The sequence below is a fragment of the Camellia sinensis genome, chromosome 8, assembly GCF_055761805.1.
Source record: "Camellia sinensis isolate YWXY chromosome 8, ASM5576180v1, whole genome shotgun sequence".
Taxonomy (NCBI): Eukaryota; Viridiplantae; Streptophyta; class Magnoliopsida; order Ericales; family Theaceae; genus Camellia; species Camellia sinensis.
This window is the reverse complement of record NC_138968.1, coordinates 12,133,995-12,157,186: the sequence shown is the minus strand read 5'-3', so window position 1 is coordinate 12,157,186 and position 23,192 is coordinate 12,133,995. Positions and strand designations below refer to the sequence as shown.

Here is a 23,192-nt window from a genome sequence, read left to right as displayed (position 1 = left end):
ACAATCATACACTAACGCGCTAAAGCTATTTACAATCATACACTAACAGTAAGAGATGGTGGTTTGAGGAGACTATTCAAGAAGTGGACTTTAGTTGGTTCATTGATTACATCAGGATTGCCAGCAGCTATTTATGCGCTGCAAAACAGTCTGCTGTAGATTTCATACAAAAATCTTGATTCCCTCACATTCTCAATGCTGAAGCAGACAAAACTCTTTTTCACTGCTCTGTTTACATATATAATACTGAGGTATGTTATTCTAGATCTTTAACTTGAAGGCAAATGGGTTGGTCTATTGGCTAAGATTTTTGCTATGTCAATAAATAATAATTTTTTTGTTGATAATGGCTTATCAATTTGAAAACCTGTCTGAAAAAATAATATGAGTAGCAACACTCCTATCAACAAAAATTATAGACAGGTTTTTTAGTAGATTGTTACCTTCATCTGCCACAGGTTCAACATGGTTTTCATTATCAATCACTGTAAAGGAGACATTCCCCAACTACAAAACTGCAGTGAGCATTTTAAATACACTTTCTTGATCCTGTTAAGCATCATCGCTACTGCCATATAGCATTCTTAGAAGGTATTATCTGGGGAAGCTGTATACTTTGTCTGTCTATTTGATTTTCAGTCCTATCTGCTTTCATTTTATTTGAGGAGTGATTTTGTGTCTTCTCCCTTTTGAGGGTGGAGTTGAATTACAATAGTTTGAAGAACCATCAATGACAAGGAAAAAGACTCTAGAGCTTTTTATTTTCATTTTACTAAAAGAGGAGAGTATTTGAGTGAAGAACCTAGACAAGACTGCTTTTCACATGTTTTCCACTCTTTAGGTTTTTAATTTACTTTTCTTGACACAATAGATAACTCTTAAGCTCTTTCATATTGGGTTTTGGTTGTGTGTGCACACATACACATGTTTTGCTTGTTTGTGTGATGTTAATGATCCACCGACTATGAAGAGGTCCATTTATTTTTTCTAAATCTGACTTGATATATACTTGCATAGGGTTACAATTAGAAAAATTCAAATTTTATAACCTCCTTCAAGTTTTGCAAAATAGGCACCATGGATTTTTTTATTGTTTGCTTATATATTTTCGTTCTATTTGTTCTTTAGGACCCTTAAGTTCCAGTAGTGAGCTAGCCCAATGTTTTCAAATATGAGATGTTTTCATCCATAGCGTTCACAGCAGTTGGCAGTTGTTGAACGTGCAAAACAGCAAGCTACAAGTAGCATGCAGCAGGGTAACATTAACAATTACTGATCAAAAATTAAGTATCTGTTTTGGATGGATGTAAATTTCAAATCAAAGAATTTGAGATTATTTGAACCATGGGCATGGGCCATCGTGCGAAACACGACCCCTCGCATCTAGTCTATATATATGTGTGTGTTTTGTGGGAAGGAATACCATTGCTCAGAAAACACAATTTGAAGCTTGTGAAAGCAGTTTTATTTTCTCATAAAATACGAGTTTATACTATATTGATTTGGTATTTGGGACAATCAAATGAACTGTTACTGACACCTTTATATTACGTGTGCACTCTTGTAGGGAAAATGATAGTTGCATCCTATTAACTTCCTACATCAAGTACTCAAAAGGGTGAGAATTTACTCTTAAGAACAGTAAATACATGCACATGTCTATAAATTTTATGTGTATCTTTTTATATCTTTTATAATTGTAATAAATTCTCATCTATTTAATATTTCAAAATTATGATTTAAATAAATTATATTTTATCCCCTCAATTTCCAACATGGCCGGTGATCAGAGTTGTAGGGGAAGAAGGAAAGAGGAGGGATAATTTGATAATTCAAAGGGTCTGATTCCTTGTTTTTCAATCATTTTAGATGGTTTCATGTCTTTAAGTTGCACTTCTTTTTTATGCTTCCATATTTTTGCAATATTTTTTTGGGGTCTTACCAGTCATACATATATACTGCAATTTCCCCGAGTTAATAGGTTGCTACTATGTTTGATGCTTAATTTTTCATCAGTTTTAATCAATTTTTTGTTGTTACAATTTTTTCTGTACTATGTTTGATGCTTGATTTTTGTTGTTTAAAAAATAAAATCATTTTTTTTGTTATGACTGGAAAAAGTCTTCTGCATAATTACCTTAGAAATTTTATTTTTTATTGCTGAATTGAGCACATATTCTACACCTGTGACTCAAATAATATTCAACTCATCTTCTGTTTATCAAAATAATGAGTGAAGATCAAAACGCACATGAGATGCGATAATAAAAAGGATCTAATTTATTTAACATGCCTGCATACATAATCCTTAATAGAAAGGAATAACAAAAAAATGATTATAAAATAATAAAGTTCAAATGGTAATTACTGACTACTGTCAATATATATATTTGATAACTCGATATCTAACTCGGTATCAATCCCTTAATTTTTTTTTTTTTTTTTTTGATAACTTGATATCCAATCTATTGGACTGGCCCCAAGAAATTGGTTGGAGCTAGGAAATTTCGAACCTGAGACCTTGACGATTACAACCCCAGGCCCCAAATCTCGACCACCAGATCAACTCCTTGAGGTTCTGACTAAAATATTAAAATAATATATTATCTTAGCAAAGAAACAAAATATTAATCTCCACACTCAAATAAAGAAACAAACAATCCCACAAACCACTAAATATCCAGTATTCATACTGAAAAACAGAGAAATAATGAATGTATGCCTCCTAGTAATTTCCAACCAGTGCTTGAGTCCTTCCTAGTCTCCATCTTCAACACCACCCTGCGTTTAAGAATTCAAACATCAGCAAAAGTCAAGTACTTGTCAATGAGGGTGCAGGATTATTCTTACATGTCCACATCAAAGTTCCAAGCCATTCCCGAGAAAAGCTAATCATACGTTATGGATAGATTCATCTACTAGGCATGGCAAATCAGTAAAACTTTGTGATGACCAAAAATTGATTACAACTCTCTAAACCTACAAGAAAATATAAGATAATGAAGCAACAATGCAATCCTACGACTAGGAGTGTAATCGGTTTGGATATGGGAAAAATTTCCCATCAAACTACACATTTGGTTTTATGACAATTAACACTGAAGACAGACCGCAACAATTAAACAACCAAACCAAACAGATATGCATAGGGCCGGTTCAGTACGGTTTGATTTAGTCAGTTTGGGAAGTAAGAAAAAAATAATAAAGGGGGAAAATTCATTCGAAAGCAATCACACATACTGTCTTTATGTCTCACCTTGTTAGTGATAAACCCGTTTATGATTATATGCTCTCTTACACCATTTCATATCCCATATCTAAGTTTTCTTACGCAGGCAATATATCAAAATTTTCAACCCCTTGCATATATAAAAGGTCTAGACTATTTCTTATATGAATCCAACTCTTATCCATAAGAGTTATCCTCAAGAGCACTTGAAGTTCTATATGTAAATACTTGTTACCAATCACAACAAGAACAATTTTATAGAGCACAGAAATTAGAAAAGTATAAGTTTGCCTATAAACATAAAAAAAGAAGCCTCAGCTGGTTGGAAAGAAATGTCTGATACATAGAGACACAAACAAAGACAGAGAATCATGAAGTTAAATTTGTTTTAAATAAGTTTATCAAACAGATTAATAATTTACTCAAATCAGGGAGCCTGCACATCAAACATATTTCCAATGGTCTTTTGCAATCAAGATGTTGCTATTAATATCTTCTCCTCCCCCCCCCCCCCCCCCCCCCCCCCCCCCCCAAAAAAAAAAAAAAAAAAAAAAACTATGAAAAGCAGACACGCCATTATCCTAATGTCCCTCCTACAGGTTTAACAAGTATAACAGTGCAAGACTTAATAGCCATCTTATCAAACACATAATGGGTGTCACTCAAATTAACTGATTGAACATGCAAAGGCTTAGTGCCAACGCCAAGCTTCAATAATTAATAATATGAGTTCAAGTATTATGAATATGTAATCATCCAATCAACTGTAAGAAAAAGAACCTAGAAAGGAATATGAGATGAGAAAAAGATAATGACTTATTCACGGCTTACCTATGAAGCTCAAGATTTTAGATAACCTATCAATGAGTGACACCACACCAAAGTTACAGATCTCACAAAAAAAAAAAAAAAGGTTTCTCACACACCTGATTCTACCTCCCACCCATCTTCATCCATTTCTTCCTGTCCAGTCGCGCACAACCTCTCCCCTTGTTTCTATCGCCTGGTGCATGCCCGTCATGACTGCCGACGTCATCCCTCCCACTGCCCAAAGCAAGTCTCAGCCTCTACCCCTCCACCCTTACTAATTGCCGTTCTCCACCCATCCCAAATCCTTATCTAGATGGTTTTTAGAATTTAATTTCTGCAACAAGTGACTTGTGTATTACTAACAGATTTCATAGATTTTATACAAAGTGGATAATGTCTTATTTTAGATTAATTTAATTTCTGTTTTTGGTCCTCTATAACCCAGTAGAAGTTCTTGATTTTATTTTTGTGAAGAGGGGTTCGGAATTGAGGGAGGCGGGGAGAGAGGTTAAAGAATAAAGGGGCTGCGCAGTCAGGTAAGTTGAGGGGGAGAGACTGTCATTGGTTTCGACTTGTTACTGTGGAGTCACAGTGCTCATCATGTGCAACCAGATGCATTGATTGAGGCCAGCAAAGGGGCTCAGACGCTGGAAGGAAGACCCATAAAATTCATCTTCAATAAAAGCTGAAAATAAAAGACACATGACAAAACAAGTAACAAATCCCTTCCTCTGCTATTAGCCAGTGAGAGTTTTGTGTAAAAACTCGTAATTTGCATGTTGTCAATGTCCAAATTTCCTGTTTCAACCATGAACTAGTTATGGCCTTGTTTGGCAAAGGTTAAAATTTGACTTTTTAGCGTAAAATTCATAAAAAGACAATCAGTTAAAATAGTCAATAACACCAAACCTATAATCCTTTCAGTTTTTCTCTCATAAACATCACATCAAACTACAAAAAAAAATCTAACCATCTTCCTAAATACAAAAATTTTAGCCTACTAAAATAACCTACTAAAATAGCTAACTTCCCAAACAAGGCCTATGTGTGATGGTATGGGTGGGTTTGTGTGTGAGGTTATGTACGGGCGGGTTTGGTGTTGGTGTGACTTTTTGCAGTGAGGAATTTCCGATTGTGAGGACAGAGATACAACATCAAAGAGGATGGATGAGTCCCGAGTTGGGATGGAAGTACAGGAAGGAGCAAACTGGTAAGGTGGGTTTGTGTTGTATGTGGGGGATGTACGGGAAAGAGCTGATATATTTTCTTTGTTTTATAAAAACTCATTATGTATCATCACACCATTAGCAAGACTCAATGGTAGACCCCCTTCTTTCTTCCTTCACAACATAGAAAGAAACAATTTGGAATTTCACATGAAGCACATTTAGGGCATTAAGGATTAAAATTTTGGACTAATGTTTAAGTCTTTATTTGTATATATTCTAATTTATTACGCAAGGCAAATTTATGTTATTATAATACATTTTAGTAGTTAGGGGTACTATGGTAAGTTCAATAATTGTTGGACATGAGTACTAGTCAATAGTCCATGGATCGTTTTGTGGGTCAAGTAATATTACAACAATTTTATTTGGAATTCTAAATTTGAATTTTTGTTCTTACGTCTTTAGCCTATAAATATGTTTAATCTCAATTATTCAAAAAAGAGTTAATATTATGAGAATTTGAAATTGTATGCAATTAGCCTAACCCTTGCGAGGGTGAAGCACCTCATTCTCTCTCTTTTTCCACTTTTTCTCTCTCTTCCTTGCACACAACCAATTCACTATTCTTGGGTTACTATTCACAGCTCTAAAAAAGTGCACTTTTTTGCTCGAAAACCATATCCTAGCACCCCAAATCAACCCTAATCTCTTCCCTTACCAACTAGCCTTCAATTTAACCATTAAAATCCTTAATTACTCACTATTTAGGCTGTCAAATAGCCACTGGTTTGAAAATCTGGCAAGCTGTCCTACATCAATTTGATATTAGAGTTTCAAGATCCTACTTTGTTTCCTACCAATCATTTGATGAAATTGCTTTCTTTATTACAATGGTTGTAATAAAGATCATGAGGCTACCAATTCCAAATTTGAATCCTTCTCAAAAGATTATAAGGCTACCAAGGAAGATGTTGCGATGTTAAAGAGTAATGTGCATACCATCAAGACAACTTTGAAAGAATTGAAAGCTTCTATGGAAACATTGTTGGCTGTCATTTTAGAAGAAGCTAATATCAAGGAGCAAAACGATGATAACGTTGTGATTCCAGAAGTAACTGCAAAAGAGCAAAGATAAATGTTGTCGACACAGTAGATATTGTAAAAACAAAGACCAAAATTGATGTTTTAACTCAAGCAAGCATGAAAGAGGGTAATAATCATCATGATTCTACAACCAAGGAAGACAAGAAGAAGGCTGCCCGCAATGAGTTTCATTCCAAATAAATTCAATGAAGTCCATGGAGTGATGAAGTGTTGAACTTTTTACTTTTCTTATTGTTGGTTCAAAAAGATTAATTTGAATAGTTGCAAGTGCAAAATTCCAGGGTCATTATACTTTTAACATTATAGAACTCGAGGTTGAATTTTTTCGAATGCAGAGGAGAATGATGGCAAGCATGGACAGAAGAAATTTGGAATTTCACTTGAAACACATTTAAGGCATCAAAGATTAAGGTTTTAGAATAATTTTGAGTCTTTATATGTATTTATTCTAATTTATTATGCAGCTAGATAGAATAATGGTATTATAGTAGGTTTTATTAGTTAGGGGCATTATGGTAAGTTCAATAATTGCTGGACATGAAGAGTAGTCATAGTCCATCGATCATTTTGGGGGTCAAGCAATATTATTTGAATTTTTATTTGGAATCCTAGTTTGTTTAGAATATTAATAGTTACCAAATATTTGAATTTTAGTTCTTATAGAAGTAGAAGTCTTTAGCCTACAAATATGTATCGCGAGGATGAAGTGCCTCGTTCTACCTCTTTGTTACTATTCTCGAGTAACTATTCACAGCTCTTAAAAAGTGCACTTTTCAACTTGAAAACCCTATCCTAGCACCCTCAAATCAACTCTAATCCTTTCTCCTATTTATTAGCCCTTCAATTTAACCATTAAACCTCTAAATTACTCACTGTTTAGACAGTTAAATAGCCAAGCTGTCCTACATCACATTTGTGGTTTAATGACATCTTAATTTGGTTTAATGTAGGAAACTTGATTACGAGGAAAAACGGAATTCGATACGTTCTATGTTTTCACCAACAATAATAAATTAACAATACCAACCTAATAAGAAAGACACGTAAAAAAATCAATTGTTTCTGAGCATATAGGGTTGCATTTATTTATTTTTGCAACACACCAAATGCATATAGACAATAATGATGGTGGTGTTGATTGAGATTGTGAGAGAGTGGTACAATGGTTAGGCAAAGTGGTGTTATAAGTCGAAAGAAAATGGTGAGTAAGGAAGGTAAGATCGTAAAAATAAAGAGGAAAACAAAGTGTGTAACTTCATAAAGGTTAATATAGGCACTTTTGAAGAATTTTTTTTTTTTTTTTTTTTGGTTACTTCAGAGACTTTGTTAGTTTGACTTAATAGTTTGACTTAATGGTTGATTAACGGAGGGGTCATTTGTTATCTAACTGGGATGTAATTTCTCAAACGTTAAGAGAATTTGTATTTTCAATAAACTTCAGGGGGTGTATCTGTAATTTACCCTCTTTTCTTCTATTGTATTCAAACTAGCAAGGCAATATAATAGATAACCATGTCGACCACGAAAGTAACATGATGAAATCGATGATGGTGAAGATGGTTCGAATTGATGTGGTTATACTAAGAAGGCAACCAGCCCATTGAACAGAAACAGTGGAACAAAACCTGGCTCTGATACTAATTGATATGCAGAATGGCTATCAACAAACCTATTCAACTATCTAATTGATCACAAAACCAGAAGTTACAGAGCATTGATTGAAAATAGAAGATTAAAAGTTTTCAGAAGAATAGAAAGAGAGAAGAATAATACAAGGGTCAAAACCCTTATCTCAAAAACAGCCACAGCCTATACTCAATATATTACCTCAAAACTGACCTAAAACTATTACAAAAAACCATATATATAGCCAACGTAGGAAACCCTAATCAAAATACCCAAACTAGAATACTACTCTAATAAAACTCTAAATTAAATTATAACTTAAAAATAATGAAAGTGCAAAATCTTTAATTCTCCTATATCCAATGCCTTTCTACTCTCCATCAAAAGCACTTTGATTCGAACAACATGAACAATGTAAATAATTTTGAATAGTTTAATCATCCAACACAATTGGTAGGTTACACATGCTCCCTGTGGAATTGAACCCTCAATCTTGTGGGAGGATAGTGCATCAACATGCAAAATTTTGGGTTTTAATTAGATGTCAATTTTTTATGGGACAATTGACATTTCAATAGATTATTCAAAGTATCATGTTTATTTTTTGGGACAATAACAGAGCATGTGTAACTAATTTATAACAGAGCATGTGCAAACTGGATTGAGATACTCCAAATCACTCTGAACATTGAATTCAGACATTGGCCAGCTACAAAAATTGAGGAAACATATTACCTCATGAAATCACTGCATTCCATGCCATAATCTGCAACACCATTAACTATTTGTCAGTAAAAAAAAAAGAATCAGGACATAATGTCACTATGCACTAAAAGTTACCTGGTCTTTTTATTTATTTATTTATTTTATCAGTTCTAAAAATTATCAGATCTAACCAAGTCAAAATCGTATAATACCCTGTGCAAATAACGAGTAAATCATGTAAGTTGAAACTTCAATAGTTTTAACATATTAGGCACAACCAACGAGTAGTTTCCAGAGTTAAGGCCCCATCCCTTGCACAAGGATGGAGCTGGTAATCACGTCGTCAATGTTTTTGTGCTGAGTAAGTCCAGAAAGGCAGACTTCTAGTATCCAATTGAGTTACATAAAAAAGCCAATTCCAAGGGGGTTCAACATGGAAAAACCTGATTTTTTCAATTTTTTTGTGGTTTCAAGTTAAGCAACACATCCATGCACACGAGCCATTTTCCAGAAAGTGAGATTTCATTACCAAAATATATTGTTTTATAACAAGGAAACAGTTTGGGGGGACCATCCCCTTATTTCAAAGTCATTAGTCTGAAAATTTCTGGGATGGAGAATATGATATGAAGCATGGATACTTCAAATATAGTGATGTATCCGTATCATATCCGTATCCAATTGAGTTACATAAAAAAGCCAATTCCAAGGGGGTTCAACATGGAAAAACTTGATTTTTTCAATTTTTTTGTGGTTTCAAGTTAAGCAACACATACATGCACACGAGCCATTTTTCAGAAAGTGAGATTTCATTACCAAAATATATTGTTTTATAACAAGGAAACAGTTTGGGGGGACCATCCCCTTATTTCAAAGTCATTAGTCTGAAAATTTCTGGGATGGAGAATATGATATGAAGCATGGATACTTCAAATATAGTGATGTATCCGTATCGTATCCGTATCGGATACCGATACTCCTTGGATACTCGCAGATACGTATCGGATATTATTAAAAGTATCAGATACTACTTAATTATTTTTTCATTAATTTTGGAGTATCAAATACTAAATTTTGAAGTATCGGATACTCCAAGTCATGCTTACTTATTTTATGAAATTAGAATTATAACATTTCTTGCATAGTAATATAATATAATATAATTGCAAGTACAAATATAAGAATATTTTTCTAATACTTTGTTAAGTTCTTCGATAAGAAGAGCATAGTGAGTTAAATAATAGAATTTATTAAATTGATGTATCCTAATTATTTCATGCATGTACCCTATAACTACATAGAAAGTAAGAATTAACCAGAGAATATAACAATGGTAAAATTAAATATCAGTAAATAAATAAGTAAATAAACTTGAATACAATATTTTTCACTAGTGTCAAAGGAAAAAGCATAGGGACAAGTTGTAATTGTTCTATTATTGTAATATAAATATAGTAAACTTGATACTGAAATGAAATATTTGCAAGACCTATTAAAAATTTAAAAAGTAAACAAACTATTAGCTTAAATTAATACAAAATTCTTAAAGGATAATATTTTGCATTATAAAATTACATTGTGGTTTCTCAACATTCTTTAGCTTATGTGTAACTCACTATTAATAATTTTAAAAAATATATTTTTCACAAACGTATCCTAACCGTATCTGTATCCTATTTTTTTAGGTTCTGTCGTATCGCTGTATCCGTATCGTGTCGTATCTGTATCTTGTATCCATATCTATGCTTCCTTTACTGATCTTATTGACTAGGATTTTGGTTCATGGAAGCAAGACTATTAGTGAGCTCTTTTTACAGTTCGTGTCCGACTGTCTATGTTTTGGTTTCACCTAGCCAATGACAAATAAATTAGTTTGCACCTCATAAAGAACAGAGTTCACTGTTCGTTTTGCATAATATTCAGACTTGAATGCTGGAAATTCGTATCCAGCAACTTCAAACACAGGATGCATGAAATTTTTTTGAAAGGCAACACGGAGTCCTAATTATCCCTAACAAAGTTGAGGCTTTTGCTTGGAAGGCCGGTGCTGGCACTGCACCAGTTGGGGAACTTCAGAAACACAAGAAAATGGTGAATGATGCTAACTGTCCACTGTCTACTTGCTAAGCACATTTGGAAATTGCGTGGTTTACATTACTGGACTGGATTTGATAACAAAGGTGATTTCTGCTTGTGGGCAATGTATGTGAAGCTAAATGCAATCATAGCTTTGATTTCTTCTTTGTCTTGGCTCGGAGCAATTCATGTTTTAGTGGGAGGCAAAAATCCGCTAATGATAGTGTTGAATTTGCTAAGGGAATATTAGAAGATCACAGAGAGAACTGCAAAACTTATACTAGTGGTGTTTATCAGGTAAATTTTGGTGGTACTCATTTCAAAGAAAGTATGGCAATAGTAGGTGTTATTGTGAGGAACTCCCTAGGTAGTGTGATGACTTGGTGCTGAGAATATGGAACATATTAGATGTCAATCATATAAAAGTTGTTAGTGAAGTGAACATTGTCAATCAGGACTTTGGGTTTCTTAAGTATTCACGCTGAATGGGATTCCTTAACAGTGATTAATAGTATCAAGGCTGTGGGAGATAATTTTCTGTAATTAGAAACATCAATAAGATTATTCAAAACCAAGTAAGACGTTTTCAAGTATCTCATGTCCAGTGATGAGGTAATAAAGTTGCTCCGCTACTTGCTCGGTTTGCAGAGAGTGAAGAAGGGATGAGATTTTGGATCGAGGAAGTTCAAATCCAATGGAAGTCAATGCTTGTGTACTTTTTTAATCTATTTATTTGATCTCTTTCACCCAATAATAAATAAATAAATATATAAAAAGATTTTTTTTTGGCAAGTGAGATTTTATTACCAACAAGAAAATATATACAAGGCTCAATACACACCCAAAAAGGCACAGGAATGTCACGAGGCAAGACCTGGAAAAGCAAAACCACTAAAAGAAAAACTTAATAAGATACTATATACTATTATGTTAAATATTTATATGAAGAAAATAACTTTTAAGATGATTGACTATGAAAACCACAATGCAATATAGTCTCAATATTGATTCAATAGGCTCAATGATGAATTAAAAAAATGCAATCGTCCATTATATTCTAATAAAACTTGGAATGTTTTGTTTGTTTCAATGAAAAACACATAACAGACCTAAATGGTCTAAATAAGTAATAGAGGCCATGCAACAAAAAAAAACAAAAAGCCCCAATTTATTATAGAAACAGGCAAATCAAATAAAATCATAACAGATTAACATGGGTTACATCATTTATCAAAACCCAAGAAATGTAAATTATGTTTTATCAACACTCAAAATTTTGAGTTTGAGGGCCACATCTCGTTCTTTATCTACTTGATCTTGTCAACTACTCTTAAATAACTATAAAAATTTAAGTCACAGTATCACTAACGAAGCGATAAATAAACTTACCTGAGTTTGAGCCCCTTGTAGCCAAAAGGACCTTGCTTCATTAGTTTGACAATGTCATTAGCATTCAAATTTCTTAGACAAATGTTATCAAAAAAAGTAATAAATAAGACGAAATGTATCTTGGACAAGGCATCAGGGAGAACTTGGTGCAGCACCTTGACGATTTTTCCAGAGGAAATATTTCGATTGATGTCCCTTCCATGTTCACAAACAATCCTTAAGTAATTTACCACTTCACATGGCACCGCAAAATAGCTTCGAAAAACAGATTGTCCTTGTTCATTCTTGAAATACAGAACTTGCCGCAGTGGCGACTGATCATTAAGCCAATATTGTTGATTATTACTTGTTAAGATTCTATTCAGCCAATCATCCATATTCGCAAGAGGGGTGCTTTGATCTAAACGGACAAGACGGTTGAATTCTCTTGAATTTCTCTTTCGGATTTCGTACACTTTATAAATAAAGTGAACTCTATCCACTTTGTTGAAAAAAAGTGGATGAGAATAATTAAAAAATGCAATTTTCTTAACTTCATAAGGAGTAGGATCACGTGCAGGATCACGTGCAAGGACTGTTTGAAAATATTGGCCTTCATCAAACCCATAATGTTGTAAAAAGCTGTCATAAGCATGAGGAAGGGGAACGTCTAAAGGAAATATTATCTCAGCTAAACGTACCATGTGTCTAAAGTGTTGAACGTCAAGAATAATCCCACCTATTAGGCTAAGGTTTGGAAGAGAGTTCACAGCCAAATTCACCCCCATAGGTCCCAAGATCCAGATGCATTTGTACGCCTAATCTGCCTAATCCTTAAATTATTCCACAGATCACCATTGAAACCATCATGTTCGTGAATATCTATCAACAGCCTAATTATTTTATTAAGTACTTCAATAAATAAACTACCAAGTCCAATAATGTTGCACTCATGAGTCTCCCAAATTTCGTCGAAATTTCTCTCAGTGATCCATTCGTGAAAGTTCTGTTAAAATTAAACAAAACCAAATAGATGAAGATTAAAATCAAACATATGAAGATGAAAATCAAACATATGCAGACAAAAGAAAATAGAGGGAACAGTGGTTCGAAAAACGTGAATCTATTAATCAAGTACAAAATCGTACAATCATCTTTCACAAAGTCAAACACCTAATTCTTACCATAAACCTGACGATCTCTTCCATAATGTCAATTTTGAATCAGGGTTGTAGCTAGATTATAGCTGATGTCAACGCCGTCGCGAGTTCGAACTCAAGGGTTTTGCAAAATTTGTCAAGTACGTAGAGTTGCCTTTCACTTGCTTTTTTTTTTTTTTTTTTTTTTTGGGTGGCGGGATACTGTTAAATTGGGACGACTTCACGTGCCCGCTTTAACTATTTTTGATGAAAAATGTTGGACAGTTCCAAATTTTTAACTATTTTTGATGAAAAATGTTGGACAGTTCCAAATTTTTACTAAATTTTCTCGGATAAATTATATTTTACTTTATTTATATTTGATTATTTTTTTATTCTAACTTTTTAAGTTTGTTTATTTGTTTATTTATTTATTTTTCATCTTGGCTCTTCATATTTTATTTTTTCTTTTGTTTTACTCTCAAAGTTAATTTTTATTAAAAATTAGATAAAAATGACACATTGACAGTTATGTGATATAAAAATATTTTATTATATATGACTTATACCTCTAAAATAAACTTAAACTCTAATATAATAATATATTTTTTATGTTACGTGAGAATTATTGTGATATTTTCTGTCTAACTTTGAACAAATGTTAGATTTATCTTTTTATTTTTTTTGTCACATCACCTCTTTACTTTTCTGCACATCTTTTTGTAAAAAATTAAAAAGTGTATTTATTTAGATCATCTCAAACATAAATGTGACTGTTTTGTGTAAAATTTAGTAGAATTCTTTTTTGTATCTTATGTGAATCTTACCCCATATGAATACTTAACACCAACAAAAAATTGGTACAAATTTTTGTACCATGGCATTCATTTTCAAGAGCCAAGGATAATCAAATCAATTGATATCATTATTGTTAAGTTCAAATATAGTTTGGAAATTTTAGTTCCAAAAAAAAAGTTTTGCAAATAGATTCTCTAATTTTCAAAAAGTTACTAGTTAGTCATTTTACAAAATAATCTCATTAAGTATAAATATTTATTTATTATTACTAAATTTGAAAATTTTATGGAAATTCCATCATTATTTGAAAATTACCAAACACACCATCCATTTATTTTATGAAATTATTAGAAACAATCTTAATTTATATTTCATATATGCAAGTATTCAATATTAAGGGTTGGTTTGGCATAACCTATATAATCCATCTTTTTATCATTTTATCTTTTTTCTATCACATCACCTCTCTATTTTTCTGCACATCTTTTCGTAAAAAGACAAAAAATACAATTTTTTAGGACACTCCAAACCAACCCTAAATTTTAAATCATAAAATAATTATATATTTTTAAAGTTGGGGAGCTACATGTTAAGAAATTTTAAAAAATTGTACATTGTGCATAAAAATGAGTATCATGGAGAATGTACAATGTTTATAATCATGCTTAACATGTGTCTCAAGGCATAAATTTCTAACAAGTCAGAAACACAACGGGCACGTCTGGTTTGTCACTCTAATATTTTTGGAGAAAAAAATTATAAAAACATGTTTGGTTGAAAATTTTTAGAAAAAAAAATTTAAAATTACTTTTTTCCTACTATATTAATCAATCGCTTTTTCTCTCTCTTTTCTCTCATTCTCAATCATTTTTTTTCTCACACCTATCTATTTAATTATAAAAAAATATCAAATCATCTTAAATTCTAAAATTATTTTCAAAATATACAATAAAAAAAATTAAATTTTCTAAACTCTCTCTAAAAAATTATTTTTAAAATAATATCTCAAAACATAAACCAAACAAAGCCTACGCGTTCATGTCCCCAAGAGTTGGGATGAGTTAGTAAGGCAACAGATTGCGTGATCGAAGGTTCCGGGTCCACAACTTATATCAACCTCCTTATAACCCTTAACTAAAATTGGGGGGTGAGAGATGGGTTCCTCAACATTCTCCCCGGATTGACTTATAGGGACGGGTCTTAAATGGACTTGGCCTTAAAAGTTTCCAGTCAACCAAAAAAAAGAAGTTATACATTCATATAGCCCTTTATTATTGGTTAAACACATAGTTAGCATGGAATTCCTGAAACATAAGATAATTACTCATCTTCGGGCATAAGTTAACACAAGAACTATTAACGAGTATTTATTAATGTCTTTATTTCTTATTTTCTTTTTTCTTTTTCTTTTTTGAAAATTTAAGATGAAAACTTATTTTTATATTATTTTGTTTTTTGTAAAAATAAAATTAAAGTTAAAATTTTTGGAAACAAAAAAAAAAATTAAAATCACCTTGTTTGGTTTCAGAAAATTAAAATTTTTGTTTTTATTTTTAATAAAAAATTTTAATATATTTTTTAAAAATTTATTTAGATGCTCCTAACATAGTTACACTTAAAAAAAAGTATGATATTTATGGAAAAGAAATCTTTAAAAAATTCATCAAAAAAATATAAAAAATACAAAAATTCATTACATTTTTGAGTTCTTGTGTCTTTATTAAAAATTTTAAATATTTTTTCACAAATATTTTACCTTCTAGGCGCATCTAAGTAATGTATATCTAAAAAGTAAAATTTTATTTAAAATATTAAAAAAATTACTAAAATATAAAAAATAAAAAATACAAATTTTAGAAAACAATCAAAACTAAGGGCCTGTTTGGTAACGTTTACGTTTTCAATTTATATTTACAAAAACTTTATAAACTGGTTTTTGTTTATTTTTAGAAAAACATAAACTACAAACGCGTTTGGTTAATACAAAATATTTTAAAAAAATTAAAAATATAAAAAAAAAAGTAAGAAATGGCAAGTGGTAGCGGGTGGTGGGTGGTGACGAGTAGTGGCGGCAGAAGACAGTGGTGGAAAATGATGGCGGGTAATGGTGACGGAAGACGGTGGTGAAAAATGGCAGCGGGTGGTAGCTAGTGCTGAGTAGTAAAAAAAAAAACTCAAAACTCAAAACAGAAACACATTTTTTGAGTTTATATTTTTTAGCCAAATTTATAAACTAAAACCACTAATTTATAAATCAAAAATTTACTAAACAAATTTTATTTAAATTTTTAAAATTTTTATAAATATAAAATTTAAAATTAAAAATATGTGTTACCAAACAACACCTAAACAATCCACGTTTTCAAAATAAGATTTCAATTTCTCTGCTCTCTGTTACTGGTTGGTCATTGACGTGACCTTGGACAATCTTTTGGTGGTCCTTCGACCACTTGGCAACGTCTGGGAACACTCCCATCCCACTATTAACATTACCCCATCATTGTTTATCACATCCGTCCTCTCTCTGGCCATTATAGCATAATTTTTTTCAGCAATCCCACAACTCCCTTTGTGATCCACATCATTCATGATGTGAACCTCATACATATATGAGTGAACCCCACACATCATGAATGGTGTAGATCAGTAAGGGGTTGTGAGGTCCTCCACAGAGGGGGTCTGACTCATTTTTCAATTTTTTTTAAAATTCTTAATATTAAGATTTTATAATATAAAAAATATGTAATATTTTTAAAATGACTAAAGTCCCTCAATATTTTTTTAGAGAAATTTTAATTTAGAAAAATTATGTGCAAAGAATTTCTCTAAATTCAAATAAGAGAAAAATATTTTTTTTTTGACTTTGCTCAAAATTTCTCTAGTTTTGTTTAGAGAGAATTGAAATTTCGTTGGCTTTGTTCACAGAAAATTTCTTTGGCTTTGTTCACAAATTTCTCTGTATTTGTTCACAAATTTAAACCAAAGAAAATTGTTTCAACCTAGAAAAATTACGTGTAGAAAATTTCTCTGGATTCAAACCGAAGAAAATTAAAATTTCTCTAAGTTCAAACCATAGAAATCCAAAGAAAATTGAAATTTCTCTAGCTTTATTCACAAATTTCTCTGGCTTTATTCATAGAGAATTGAAATTTCTCTAGCTTTGTTTACAGAGAATTTCTCTAACTTTGTTCACAAATTTCTTTGTGTTTGTTCACAATTTTAAGCCAGAGAATTTTCTCTGGTTTGCATTTTTATAAGCATGTTAAGATTCAAACTTTAAATCTTTCGAACAAAACAAAGTTAAGCATAGCATTAGAATTTGCAAATGTACAACTTCAAAATTTCACTGATTCAGTCCAAATGTCATGCTTTCTCTCTATATTCTTAAAAACCAAAATTAACATTCAATAAATCTGACAATTAAACACAAAATCTAGATTTTTACACATATGAGAGAGAGAGAGAGAGAGAGAGAGAGCGTGTTCTTTACTATCCTGAGTAAATCCAAAGAAAAAAAAAAGATTGTTATGATCAACATTTAGATCAAAACTTGAAATATATTGTGAATATATATACATGTATGTATAGATTTGTTAAAGGACATCAGCAGTAGTGCGATGTGGTTTAGATTTGTTAAAGGACATAAAGATTTGGTCGACAGAAGGCTTAGAAAGAGTGCAAAGATACGGATCTGGCAAAGAGACGCAGAGATGAGAGAGAGAGAGAGAGGAGAAGAGGAAAAAGAATGAGAAAATAGGTGTTTGGGTTCAGTGGGACTCATTTTGAGTGAGTGAGATATATGGGGGTAGGTGAGAGACCTTAGACATCACAAAATAATATTGTGGACCTCTCCTATTACTAAAAATGAAATAGGGACCTTCGACTAATTTTCTCTTTTTGCAACTCCTCACACATGTTTCTCTATTTTTGTTTGGGAAATTTTATACATGCCCCAACTAGGACTAATGTATTATTTAATTATAACTTATTGTGATGTTAGTTATGATTGATTGTGATGTTAGTTATAACTCATTGTGGTATTAATTATGATATTATTTTCATTATAAATATCTTTAGTTATACCTTATATAATGTTTGGTTCTGACTCATTTTTTATTTTATTTTTTTGAACTATGATTGAAGGGGATGTAATTATGACATTTGTGGTAATCAATACCACAAATGTCATAACTTAATAGTATGACTAGAGCAATCTGTTTGGTGTTGGGGTTTTCAATTTTTTTATTTTTTCAGTTTTTAATATGTATTTTTTTATTTTTAGTGAATTTTTAAAAATATTTTAATCATTTATTTTACTCTTTAGATTCACTTAATTTAGATAGATTTAAAAAGTACAAAAGTTGTATAAAAAATGCTCAATACTAAAAATACAAAAATTTACATTTTTGTATTTTTTTTGTATTTATTAAATTATTTTAAATATTTTTTTTCAAATATTTCATTTTTTAAATAAATCTAGATTAGATGCATCAAAAAAATAAAATAAAATATACTTAAAATATTTAAAAAATTCACTCAAAAAAAAAATTAAAAATAAAAACTTAAAACTTAAAAATTGTTTTTAAAAACTAAAAAAAAAAAAAAAACAAAATGGCTTTTTTTAAATGTGTTCTTTGCCCTTTTCATCCATTTTCGGGTTTGAATTTTCTTAAGTTAGTTGTCTCAACTTGAGAGATTATTTGGATTTGATGGCCCCATTTTAGGTCCAATCTTGGTGATATAAATCATTCACTTTTTAGTATTCACTAAGTAAAATATTCACACAAAAAATTAAGATGATCAGATATCGATTACTATATGTTTGAATCACATTAGAATTACAAAAATGAATGGCTACTCTTAAAATTATAATTACAGGAAATATCATTTCCCCCCTCCCAAACTATCACGCGTTTTTCACATTGACCCCCATACATCTATTTATTTTAATTTAGTACCTGAACTTTTCAAAAATTGATCAATTAGACCCCTGTCGTCACCTTTCGTTTACAATTGGACGGAATGTGATGAGTTGACCTCCTGAACTACCTTTTGAAGGGAATATAAGAGGGTTTCCTCACAAAATAAGTTGGTGTGATAGACAGTTCAACTAGGGCTTCGTTGGGATCAAAATTGGTTTTAGGGTTTTAAAATTCCTTATTCGAAATCGAAATCAAAGTTCATCATTGAACGAAGGGCACGAACTAACATTGAATCATGGGTTGGGTTCGAAGAGAGAATGATGGCAAGCGAAGGAATCGACCAATTGTGTTATGGTATTTACTTTTAATATTTGTTTAATTTTGAAGCTAATGATTATGAAAAATCGATTTATGATATAATACTATTTTGATTTGGCATTTTTTAGAATACATTTTTGTTTTTTTGTCCTTCAAAATGATTTGTTTAATCAATAGTGTAATACTTGATTAGTTTTAGTTTAATCAGTCCTTAAAATAAACTCATTTTTTATGTAATGCTTATTAAAAATCAATTTACCAAGAATACAGACAAAGTTTTTTTTTTTTTTAATGTATTCATACATGGATTTCTTGAATTGGAACTGTCTTATGGTAATAGTAGTTTAATACTATTTTTATTTATTTATTAGTATAATTAGTCCATAATAGCAAATTTTTTCATTTAAAAATGCAGAGAAAGAATCTTGTTGTTTCACAATCAAAATGCATCATGGGGACTTAGTTAGTTATAATCCTTAGAGGTTTTATAGTGGTGGATTTATCAGTTATTTTGACTTTTGTAATTCCGATTAAATATCACTTGTGGAGTTGGATAATATGGCCAAAGAAGTATGTTGCACTAAATGTAATAGCTATTACTATACTATAAGGTTAATTATTGTGCTGGGTTGGAGTTGATTAACACCAATCAAGATGTAATGAGGTTTGAGACACTTGTGAATGGAAACAGAGTGGCAGAGGTTTATATAGGTTGTTTAGGAATGGATGGTGCTATAGGTGCCCAAGTTAATCAAGTAGGGTCAAGTGCAAAAAGAAGTCAGAGAAAGGGAGTATTTGTAGATATACAGGTAGCAGAAGAGGAAGATAGTGATGACTATGACCTTAATCCCTCAAATTCTTCCTCATCTGATGAGTCTGAGAAATATGAGGATAGTGACTATGGATTTTCTGATAATGATGCATTGTATGAGGCTAATGTTGACAAAGATCTAGAGTTTGCTGGTATATGAAGTAGTAAGAATGCAATGGCTGAGGTAGTTGATGACCTACAAAGCCTTGGAAGCTCCTCTGATGAGCTAAAAAGTATTGATAGCTTATCTGATGAAAGAGGTACTCCTAATAGGAGGCAATACCCTGTTTTTAATGTTGACTCTGATATGCACAATCCTTAATTCAAACTTGGTATGGAGTTCAAGAGTCATGATATGTTTAGGGATGCTATGAAGAAGTATGAAATTAAGTGGGGCAAACATATAACATTTACCAAGAATGACAAACAAAAGGTGAGGGCAGAATGCAAAGTTGGGTTTCCTTGGGTTTGTTATGCTTCATATATAAAACATGATGGGTTGTATAGGATCAAAACACTTGTTGATGAGCACACTTGTAATAGGTCTTTTGATGTGGCACATGTGAGTTCCAAATGGATTGTCAAGAGTTACTTTGAAAGAATTAGGTTAAATCCTACATGGCTAATTCAGTCATTAGCAGACATTATTTCAAGTAAGCACAATGTGAATGTTGACTTACAAAAAGTGAGAAAGGTAAGAAACAAGCTGTTGACAAAAATAAAGGGTACTGCAACTGAGCAGTTTGCAATGTTGTGGAGTTACATTGAGGAGATTAGGAATACCAATCCTGAGACAACAATCTGCATGAAGGTGAAACAGATTCCAAAGGTTAATGAAGCGAGTAATCCAAGGGTGTTAGTGATGGAAGCAATGCAGAGTTAAAGTTCAAAATGTTGTACTTGTGCTGGGGTCCATTGAAGAAAGCTTTTATGAATGCTTGCAGGCCAATCATAGGAATTGATAAATGCCATTTGAAGGGGTCACATGGTGGTATTCTCTTGACTGTTGTTGGGATAGATGCAAACAATTACATATTTCCATTTGCCTATAAAATTGTTAAGAAAGAAAAGAAGAAAACATGGTTGTGGTTTCTAGAGCTGCTAGGACATGATCTGAACATTGTAAACTCTCATTGTTATACCTTCATGAGTGATAAACAAAAGGGTTTGATTGAAGCAGTGGCTGAGTTGTTCCCAAATGCTTCACACAAGTTTTGTGTGAGGCATTTGTACAACAATTTTAAGGGTGAACACAAGGGGTTGGTTCTAAAAGATCTATTGTGGAAGGCTATAAGGGCAACAACTGTTCTTACATTTACCAGAGTGATGGCAAAGATTAAAGAAGTTGATTGTAAGGCATATGATTTGTTAGTTGAAAGACCACCAATTCATTGGAGTAGGAGCCACTTCAACACTTTTCCAAAGTGTGACCTTTTGCTAAACAATCTATGTGAGTGCTTCAATTCAAGCATCTTGGAAGCTAGGAGTAAACTTGTGGTTACAATGTTAGAGAAAATTAAGTTGTTGTTGATGAAAACAATTCAAAAAAGAAGAGATGTAATGCAATGACACAATGTTCCTATATGTCCTAAGATTCAAAATCATTTGGAGAAAATGAAACTGGGCGCAGTTAGATGGATTCCTAGATGGAATGGCAATAAGCAATTTGAGGTTGTAGGGTCATATGGTGAGCAATACAAGCTAGACTTGCAAGCTTGGACTTGTGGCTGCAGGAAGTGGGATCTGTCAGGCATTCCATGTGCCAATGTTGTGGTTGCTACAAATTTCTTGGGACAAGAACCAGAAAAATATGTTCATCAATACTACAAGGTAGAGACTTATCTGAAGATCTATGGCAATATGTTAAGTCCTATTAATGGTAGAGAAATGTGGCTAAGAACTGAGTATGCAAAGGTGCTGCTATCTGATGTGAAGAAGAGAGCTGAAAGGCCTAAACAAAATAAAAGAAAGGAGAGTGAGGCACCAATTCAAGGCACAAAGCTAGGAAGGCAGGGGCACTAAAATTACTTGTGATAATTGTGGGAAGGTGGGACACAACAGAAGAAGTTGCAAGGTCAAGGACAGATTCAGCTACATGCAAGAAAGCCAACCTTAGAGGAGCCAAACTGAACCAAGCCAACGTTAGAGGAGCCAAACTGAACCAAGCCAACCTCGGAGTTAATTAACTACAGAAGCACCTGAGGTTAAGAGACACATGAGATAGAAGAAACTAGCTGTCAGTGTTCTTCCTTCTTCTTTTTTTTTAAAAAAAAAATAAAATAATAGTAACTTAACTGTCCTATATTTGATTGTGTTAATTGTGGATAATTCAATCTTATTACAGGTTAAAAGGAAAGTGGTACAAGAAAGTCAGTCAACTCCATCTCCAATGAGTTCAACCAGCACACCAAAGGAGGGTCAAATGATGTGGAGAGGCAAGCTAGTGTACAATGCTAGTGTAGCGATCCTAATTTTGCCAGTTTGCTAAGTATGTCGAGGATCGAGCTGCCCGGTTAGCTTGCGGGGGTCTAGGGGGCAATGCCTCCTAAAGCAAAAATGCAAAATGCATTAGAAGTTGCTTGTCCGCTCGAGCGGCCGTTTATGCGCTTGAGCGGATAATGTTTGGTTTCAGAAGTTTGACTTGTCTGCAAAAGTACAGGAAAAGTGTATTTGACGCTCGAGTAGGTCTTTTCACGCTCAAGCGGACCATGTTATATCAGTTCGTGAATCTGATATTTCAGATCACTTTTGTATATCTCTCTCTCTCTAAAAAACCTTTCCTCTCATTTCTCTCTACATTTCCCTACGCCAAATTGGATCAAAACCTTGATTTCTCAAGATCCATTAGAGTTCTGCCATAGGTTCTTCATCAAAGTTGGTTAACTTCTCGAGGGCTTCGTTGTGTGCGGTGAAGATCGAGTTTCGACACCGTTGATTTTGGGGGTTTCATCTCATTTCTTCTTCAAAACTTGAGGTAGGGATTTTTTTAGAGTTATATATATATATATATATATATATATTTTTGCAAGATCTATATGATTTTCGAAATCATCTTTCGATAGCTTTGAAAATTGATTGTTGATTCAAGAAGTTGAACGATTTTGAAAGTGGGTTTGT

The 23,192-nt window shown here is 32.3% G+C and overlaps 1 protein-coding gene and 1 long non-coding RNA gene across 2 annotated transcripts; one reads left to right on the top strand and one right to left on the bottom strand.

Annotated features, from left to right (window-relative positions):
• Positions 1–2,424: 2,424 nt before the first annotated feature.
• On the bottom strand, positions 2,425–13,574 carry LOC114286282 (uncharacterized). Its single transcript, XR_014337366.1, has 3 exons — positions 13,272–13,574; positions 8,674–8,704; positions 2,425–2,781 (listed from the first exon to the last, which is right to left on the bottom strand). It is a non-coding gene; the product is annotated as an uncharacterized LOC114286282 (long non-coding RNA).
• Positions 13,575–20,966: 7,392 nt separating this feature from the next.
• Positions 20,967–22,097, top strand: LOC114286118 (uncharacterized). Its single transcript, XM_028229197.1, has 2 exons — positions 20,967–21,572; positions 21,669–22,097. Exons 1-2 carry the CDS (start codon positions 20,967–20,969, stop codon positions 22,095–22,097), a joined length of 1,035 nt encoding a protein of 344 aa, XP_028084998.1.
• The last annotated feature ends 1,095 nt before the right edge of the window (positions 22,098–23,192 follow it).

Coding starts and splice junctions, on each gene's coding strand:
- LOC114286118 (XM_028229197.1), top strand. CDS start 20,967: ATGTTGTACTTGTGCTGGGGTCCATTGAAGAAAGCTTTTATGAATGCT. Junction 21,573..21,668: donor AAGCTAGGAGTAAACTTGTG/GTTACAATGTTA, acceptor ATATGTCCTAAG/ATTCAAAATCATTTGGAGAA.